At 38.7% G+C, this 8,553-nt stretch overlaps 1 protein-coding gene across 1 annotated transcript; it reads left to right on the plus strand.

The window, feature by feature from the left end:
- The first annotated feature begins 5,187 nt into the window (after positions 1-5,187).
- Positions 5,188-6,189, plus strand: LOC123601271 (olfactory receptor 56A3-like). Its single transcript, XM_045484289.1, has one exon. It carries the CDS (start codon positions 5,188-5,190, stop codon positions 6,133-6,135), a length of 948 nt encoding a protein of 315 aa, XP_045340245.1. The 3' UTR covers positions 6,136-6,189.
- The last annotated feature ends 2,364 nt before the right edge of the window (positions 6,190-8,553 follow it).

Here is an 8,553-nt window from a genome sequence, read left to right on the forward strand (position 1 = left end):
GAGATATGCAGTTGACAGAGAAATAAAAATAAAGCAAAATAAAGCCTTTAAAAAGACTGATGCTGATGCCACACCATCACCCTTGGTCAGGGGTACTGTAATTGTGTTCTACAGTGGTAGAACACAGGTGGTAGGTGGTAGCTGCACCTGTGGTGAGAACAGCATAACTGTATACACTCGTCGAATCACTATGTTGTACAGCTGACAGTAATGCAACATTGTGTGTCGGCTGTAATCAATTTTTTAAGATGAAAAATAAGAACGAAAAAGAAACTCATGATGCTTGCTCCCATAATTTGAGGATGTGAATAATTCACATGAGTCTCAAAATGAAAATGAAAAATAAATTGTGTTCCCTAGCATACAGTTGTAGATACATCCTATTTGAAAAGTCTTTCAATACAGCAAAAATCACTGTAGGATTTTGACTTTGAAAGACACATTGCATTTTCACAGGATTATTTTTTAAATTATTTTTGTTAATTTAAATCTTAGTTAACATACAATGCAATATTGGTTTCAGGAGCAGAATTCAGTGATTCATTACTTACATACCAAACTCTGTGCTCATCACAAGTGCTCATTTTAATACCCATCACCTATCTAGCCCCTCTTCCACCCACCAGCAACCCTTAGTTTGTTTTCTATCACTAAGAATCTCTTGTGTTTTGTTTCCCCTCTTCTCTTTTTCCTCCACTTTCCATGTGCTCTACTGTTTTATTTCTTCAATTCCATAAAAGTGTGAAGTCATACAGTATTTGTCTTTCTCTGGTTGGCTTATTTTCTTAACATGATACATTCTAGCTCCATCCACATCATTGCAAATGGCAAGATTTCACTCTTTTTGATGGCTGAGTAATATTGCATTATACACACACACACACACACACACATATATATATATATATATATATATATATATATGCGCCACATCTTGTTTATCCATTCATCAGTCAATGGACATTTGAGTTCTCTCCATAGTTTAGCTATTGTTGACAATGCTGCTATAATTATTGGAGTGCATATACCCTTTCGAATCAGCATTTTTGTATCCTTTAGGGAAATATCTAATAGTACAAATGTAGGCTCATAGGGTAGTGCTCTTCTTAGTTTTTTGTGGACCCTACATACTGTCCTGCAGAGTACCTGCAACAGTTTGCATTCCCACTAACAGTGTAAGGGAGTTCCCCTTTCTCTGCATCCTTACAAACACCTGTTGTTTCTTGTGTCGTTAATTTTGGCCATTCTGATAGGTGTGAAATGGTGTCCCATTGTGGTTTTGGTTTGTATTTCCCTGATGATGAGTGAAATTGAGACTGTTTTTATGTGTCTGTTAGCTGTCTGGATGTCTTCTTTGGAAAAGTGTCTGTTCATGTCTTCCTTCCATTTCTTAACTGGGTTGTTGTTTTGAGGGGTGTTAGGCTTGATAAGTTCTTTATAGATTTTGGATACTAACCCTTGTGCCCTCCATGGGTCCAATAAGCTCACTCAGAAGTTATTATGGGCTTCATGCACATGATTGTTAGATAGATACCTCCCAAACCATACTATCAAATGGATTGATGTTAACTTGTCATGACTTGTATGATGGCATCATAATGATAATAATGCTACAGTAACTTGAAAAAAGAATCTCCTTGCTTTTATAGAGAAAGAAAAACATTTTTTTCTCCAACCTGCCTGCTTGTCTGTCCTAAGAGGATCTTTTAAGAACAAGGAAGAAGGGATTGGAGAAGTTGCCAGAGGGTAAAATCCCTTAGGCTTTGGAGTTATAACTACCCCCAGATATTTCAGGAACTAACCAGAACTCCGATATCAGTGGACCCCAGCTTCACATCCTCTGTAAGTGAGTCTGGTTATAGAGGGTGCCTGAGAAGCAGCTATACCAAGATTAGCCAGAGCACTGGGGATGGGGAGAGGAGACACCTTTCTCTTCCATCACATCAGTGCTCCTTTCCATTCCGGAGTCAGTACTGCTGAAGTAATCTGAAAACAAGGTAGTAGAGACTGAACACTGTCTTACATCAGGAAGCACAAATGAGAACCTGTGCGAAGGGACTTTCCCTTCTGCCGCCTCTTGCCTTTTTGGGTCTTTTGCTGGGTGGTACCAGAGAGGTAACTACGCAGGACTTTGTCCACAGGAGATGAATGGGAATGGGAGCCTGGAAAGGGCATTATCTGCAGCTTAGGTTAGATGATTTGGAGTTATCAACTGTACATATTGAAACACAGGGACTTTAGCGCAAAATATCTGCCTACAAATGCTTGAATCATGGTGGAGGAATTAAATTAAATCTAGCTAACATTAGAGGTTGAAGACAGAGACCACAATTGGGGATCAGAGGGAGTAATAAAGTAGTTCCTCAGATTAAGCTCAATCTAAAGAATTTCTACAAGCTATGCTGTAAAAACAAAAAATTATGCCCAGAAGATAACTGAGGCACCTGTCACTGGTTGCACTCAATAATTTCGTAAACAATATTTGGGAGAAATAGTTCAAGTTCTGTCTGAGTTTCTGGAGTTATGTGGTCCTGACAATACTACTACTACTACTACTACTAATAATAATAATAATAATAATAAACAGTACTATCGGACACAACATAAAAGAAAACTAAGAAGAAAATTGCACTCAGAGCAGTGAAACCAGGAGTCAAAATAGTAAGTGCAAGGAAAAGAGAGATTCCAGATTTCTGGAAAAGTGCCTGAGGATTTTATGGGCATGTGCATGGAGATGAGAGAGAGAAACCTAAAAACATATAAAACAAAATGCCAGATAAGATATGTATTTCTACATCACTTTGGTGACACAGGAAACAGATGTATTCATATATTCACTGGCTTTAGACCTAACTTTCATTTCTTCCACATCCAAACCCTACTAATTAAACTGTGAAAATATACACAATATCAATGAATTTCAATTTGCCCATTTCAAAAGATAAATTGTTAAAATGGTCAACTTAACCTACGTACTTCAGAATGTTATGAGTCACACATGAAATATGTTTAAAATTCATCTCCAAATCGCCAGTCATTACTAACTTATTCTATTAGCAAGAGAAAAAGAATTGGAAAGCCATCTAAATCTCTTCTACTTATCATGTGAGAGCCATGCCTGGCAGGTGCCAGCTGCACAAACCCTTGCTTAGGAAAGCAGAGGATCAAAGAGAATAGGAGGAACCCTGGAAGGGAATGCCCTATTCCCCCTCTGAGAGTAAGTCCCATACACTAACAGGGTCTCCTGATGCAGAGAATCTAACAGCAGCCAGGTGAGCAAGACTGAAACTGCCAATGGGGAACAGAAAAATCCTAACTGGAACAAAAAAAAACCCTATTTGAACCACCCCAAGAAAAAAATTACTAAAGGTATGAAAATATCATTCATCTTTGAGTTCACAGTTTTATTGTAACTTCCCTCATTGCCACCCTGTTCCCATTCCAACACTATTTCTCTTCCATCAGATTCAGTTATCAAAAACATTCATTGTATCATGCATGAAGCTGTTTTCTTTTTTATAGAATTGATGGGGTAAACACATTATCATACAATTTTTCATGAGATCCAGAGGAATCCTAGAAAATGCTCCAACCCAACTGTATTAAGCAGGAAGATCAGTGTAATACAGTAGTGGGTGGTTAAGGTTGTGAAATATAAATTTCCTTTTTGGTAATGTGATATTATAACATATCTCACTACATGCTAAATAACTCGAAAGGGTTGAAGTCCTAGGATGTTTCAGTACAGTTAGATGAAATGGTAAAAGTTCCCAAATTAATATGCAGTTTATGTTGTATAGTGAGCCTAAAGAGTAATAAACAGGGAAGAACTTAAAACCTCTAATTAAAAAGTGTTTCTAAACCCATAAAGTAATGGTTTAACAGAGGCCTTGGTGCATGTAGACAGATTAGCTACAATGGACTGAGAGATTTGAAGTACCCCACAAAGACCTGATCCTTACCTTTGACCGGACTACAGCCATCTTTCAAATCTCTTTCACAATTCAGGGGGACAACCATATTGGAATCCTTCACCCTTAATGTAAAGGAGAGAAGCACCTCACTGTATTTACATTGTTTCACCAGCCAATGTCCCTTGTACCTTGTCCCATATCAGAGTTACTCAGCCTCTCCTTCACTCTCCTAATAGTTTGTCAAGACCTGTCATTTGTTCTTATTATTACTCATTGCCCCTGAATGGTTTCCTTTTACCTCCTGAGAGTAAGGACGGTGTCTTTTTCAATGTTGTGATTCTAGCACCTAACAGAATGCCAGGGGAGGATGTTAAGTGATAAGAGAACATGGCAATATTGAATTGTGCTTGGAAACAGAAATGTGTACCTGGATCATTATACTGAAGGTGGGAAAATAAAATTAAAATGGGATGCAAATCTTTAAAGTTAAGACTTCATCACACTATTGCAACCAGAACAGATTTTCACCTTTTCTGATAGCAGGTATAGGTCTCACATAGCTATGTGAAATTTCTCCTTTTCCTCTTAAGTTTCTTTCTTTCCAAAGTTAAGAATCCTACAAATGTGAAGATGTATAGAGGAGGAAAAATTTGACTATTTGGCAAGATCCTCACCTACCTCATTAAATGACTGCTTACAGATTATGAAGATTAAGTACTTTATCTGCAGGGCATCATTGTTTAAATCTGTAATTAATGCAAACTACAGCTGAAAACTCAGAACAGGAGTGTCAGGGAGAGCTAGGGACACTTATCTGAATCCCAATTTTGCCAGGCTGTACTACTTGTCTGCGTATATTATTACACTTCAGTTATCATGTGGTAGTCTATATGATAATTAAAGAATAAAACACAAAAGGAAGAAACTTATAAGAACAATTTGGGACACACCAGTCCAAAAGTAGTTTTCTAGGCAATTCTCTCCTTCTCTTTAGTTTCTGCAAAGAAATAACATGTTTGAACAAATCAAACATGTCTAAACAAACCATATATCCTCAGTCCTCTATACTGCTTAAATTGATAGGATTATCCCAGTAGCATGGCACAAAGGACAAACAGATGAATTCACATGACTCTGGATGACTTGCTAGGACTCAAGCATGTCACCTAGGTGAAGCAAATTGTTCTAAATCCATGTGTCATGTGTCACTAGCTAATGTTTATCCTAATTTTACAGACCACTACAAGAAAGCTGTAGAAATATATGACACACTATGACATCACACCAAAATGGCACCATCTCCTCTGAGGTTTCAGACTTCCTCCTGAATTGTTTTGTCAGGTCCCACACCTGGCAGCTCTGGTTGTCCCTGCCACTCAGTCTCCTCCTCTTCCTGGCCATGGTGGCCAATAGTGTTCTCCTGATCACCATATGGCTGGAAGCCTCTCTGCATGAGCCCATGTACTATCTACTCAGCATCCTCTCCCTGCTGGACATCATACTCAGTCTCACTGTCATTCCCAAGGTCCTAGCTATCATCTGGTTTGACCTCAAGTTCATCAGTTTCTATGCATGCTTCCTCCAGATGTTCATCATGAATGGCTTCTTTGCCATGGAGTCCTGTACATTCATGGTCATGGCCTATGACCGTTATGTGGCTATCTGTCACCCACTGAGGTACCCATCCATCATCACTGACCAATTTGTAGTCAAGGCTGCTGTCTTTATTTTGGCCAGGAGTAGTATTGTTACAATGCCTATCCCCATTCTCTCATCCCGACTCCATTATTGTGGGAAAAAGGTCATTGAGAACTGCCTCTGCACCAATATGTCTGTCTCCAGGCTCTCCTGTGATGATGTCACCATCAATCGCCTTTACCAGTTTGCTATAGGATGGACTGTGCTAGGATCTGACCTCATCCTCATCTTTCTCTCCTACACCCTCATACTGCGAGCGGTGCTGAGACTCAAGGCAGAGGGTGCTGTGGCCAAGGCCCTGAGCACATGTGGCTCCCACTTCATCCTTATCCTCTTCTTCAGCACCATCCTTCTGGTCTTCGTGCTCACTCTTGTGGTGAAGAAGAAAGTCTCGCCTGATGTGCCAGTCTTGCTCAACATCCTCCACCATGTCATTTTCTCAGCCCTCAACCCCATTGTGTATGGGGTGCGAACCCAGGAGATCAAGCAAGGAATCCAGAGATTATTAAAGAAAGGGTGCTAATAAGGACAACAGGATCTCTGCATTCCTGAGTTTTGAATCAATAATGGGTGAGGGGGTTGATACTCACATCCACGAGTTGCAATCTCAAAGTGGGTAAATTGGATAACGTGTCTTCTTTAATAAAACTTAAGTTTCATTGTAATTTCTTTTTTTTTTTTCTCACTTCTCCCTTAGGACTATCATTGACCCCTTTTGATTTTCCCCCAAAATATCCTATTTTGACAAAATACTGGGAATCCTTGGGGGACAGGTTCTGAAGTGAGAAATTTATGTTCCTGAGTATACAGCTGTTAATATGTCATGCCTTTGAAATTGAATATACAACTGTGGACATTTTGGCTTACAGTTATATAATATGTAATGCATTCTTATTCTTATTTCCACAGAAGGGAGCATATTAAAGACAAAGACATAGGCGTGAAATTTCAGTCCTGAATGATGGATCATTACTGCTGATCCTAATTGGGTCTCCATTTGGGTGGTGATTCAAAATGAGGTTTGTAAGAGGACAGGGTTTTTGGATGGATTTGTCACTTGTGCAACAATTAGCAATGTATTTGATTAGATTTGAGATACTCATAAATTTTCCTCCCCAAAGGGTTTGTGCTTTGGACGTTTATCTTTTGGATCCAGGCTGTCAAAATTTATGGTATCAAAATACAGTTCCTCTGATGAGTTAAAGATTGCAAGAATTGGGCGCTTGGGTGGCTCAGTCAGTTAAGCATCTGATTCAGTCTCAGGTAGTGATCTCATGGTTCGTGAGTTCCAATTCCACATCAGGTGAGCTTGAGCCCCACTTCAGGTGAGTTCTGGTTATCGCTCTTTCCCTCTCGCTCTCTCTGCCCCTCACTCACTTGCATACGCTCTCTCTCTCTCAAATAAGATAAAAACTAAAAAAAAAGTTTGCAAGTGTTGTTATGTATCGTCCTGTAATAATAATTTAAATATGAAAAATATAATATCTGAACATTGTTTTCATATTAACTGTACAGTTTCTAAGCACTAAATAGAGACTTAAGGTTTGAATTGTAAGTCATGCACAACTACCAAAAAAAAGGGGGTCTTTGGGAACAAATTAGGTGTTCTCACTGTGTTTCATGGTATATACTCATTGGCTACCCCTGAGAATAGTGAACAATTTGTTTTAGAATATCCTTGCTTTTTTAATTTTTTTTAGAGACAGAGAGAGACAGAGCATGAGCAGGGGAGGGGCAGAGAGAGAGGGAGACACAGAATCCGAAGCAGGCTCCAGGCACCAAGCTGTCAGCACAGAGCCTGATGCAGGGCTTGAACTCACAGAGTGTGAGATCATGACCTGAGCTGAAGTCGGATGCTTAACCAACTGAGCCACCCAGAAACCCCAGAATATCCTTTCTAAATATGAGCTTTTGTGCCTCAATAACAACTTATCAGTGTGTTTCCTTGTTTAGACCATGGAAGGAAAATCTCTTAACAATCTAAATCAATAGATTTAGTCTAAATCAATACTCTCCCCTAAACCTGGGTCTTTCAGCCTTAACTGAGCACCTGGATTCATCCTTAGACTACTTAAGCTTTCACTCAGCACAACTCTGTTTCTTCATCTTCTCCATCTCACAGTGAAGAATAATAAATTGGTGTTTCATTCCTCTGCTTCTGGATATCACTATGAGCTACTATTTGAAAAATAAACCTGTACACACATAATTAAGAAATAATAGTTAAGAGAAGCCTGGGTGGTTCAGTTGGTTAAGCATCTGACTCTTGATTTAAGTTCAGGTCATGAACTCACGGTTTGAGGGACTGAGCCTCCCATATGGCTCTGCATTGAGAAGTCTGCTTGGGATTCTCCCTTTCCTTTTCTCTCTCTGTCCCTCCTCTGCTCATATGCTCTCTCTCTCTCTCTCTCTCTCTCTCTCATTCTCAATAAATAAATAAATAAATAAATAAATAAATAAATTCAATACAATAGAATACTTAGAAGTACATAATCAACATTCTATTTAGGAATAATATGTTTCTCAAAAGTAAAAAAAAAAGTCAAGATCCAATTAGGTTCATACCATAAATAACCTCTTTCTTTGTCACTTGAAAAAGAACTCCCCAAAATCCCATTCTCTTGCACATTTAAACTTTAATAAAATGACATGGTTTAAAATGTGAATAACTGGATAGCAACAGGAAGGTCTTATGAATATAAAGATATAATATGCTAAAGTAAATTTATCCTACTATCTCTAAGGAGCTAATGAAAACCTACTAGTTCAAACACTATCATATATTAACATCTTCTCATCAAGGAACTAAAAACTTTCAGGACTAATCTCTACTAGGGTCACATTGTATAACAAACCCAGAGCTCTCCAATTAGCTGTTAGAAAACCTGAACATTGAATGCATGAAAAAGGCTACATCAGGGGATTTAAAGCATATACCACC

The sequence above is a fragment of the Leopardus geoffroyi genome, chromosome D1, assembly GCF_018350155.1.
Source record: "Leopardus geoffroyi isolate Oge1 chromosome D1, O.geoffroyi_Oge1_pat1.0, whole genome shotgun sequence".
NCBI classification, from domain to species: Eukaryota; Metazoa; Chordata; class Mammalia; order Carnivora; family Felidae; genus Leopardus; species Leopardus geoffroyi.

Bases quoted from the DNA above. Each gene is read 5' to 3' on its own strand.
- LOC123601271 (XM_045484289.1), top strand. From the start codon at position 5,188: ATGACATCACACCAAAATGGCACCATCTCCTCTGAGGTTTCAGACTTC.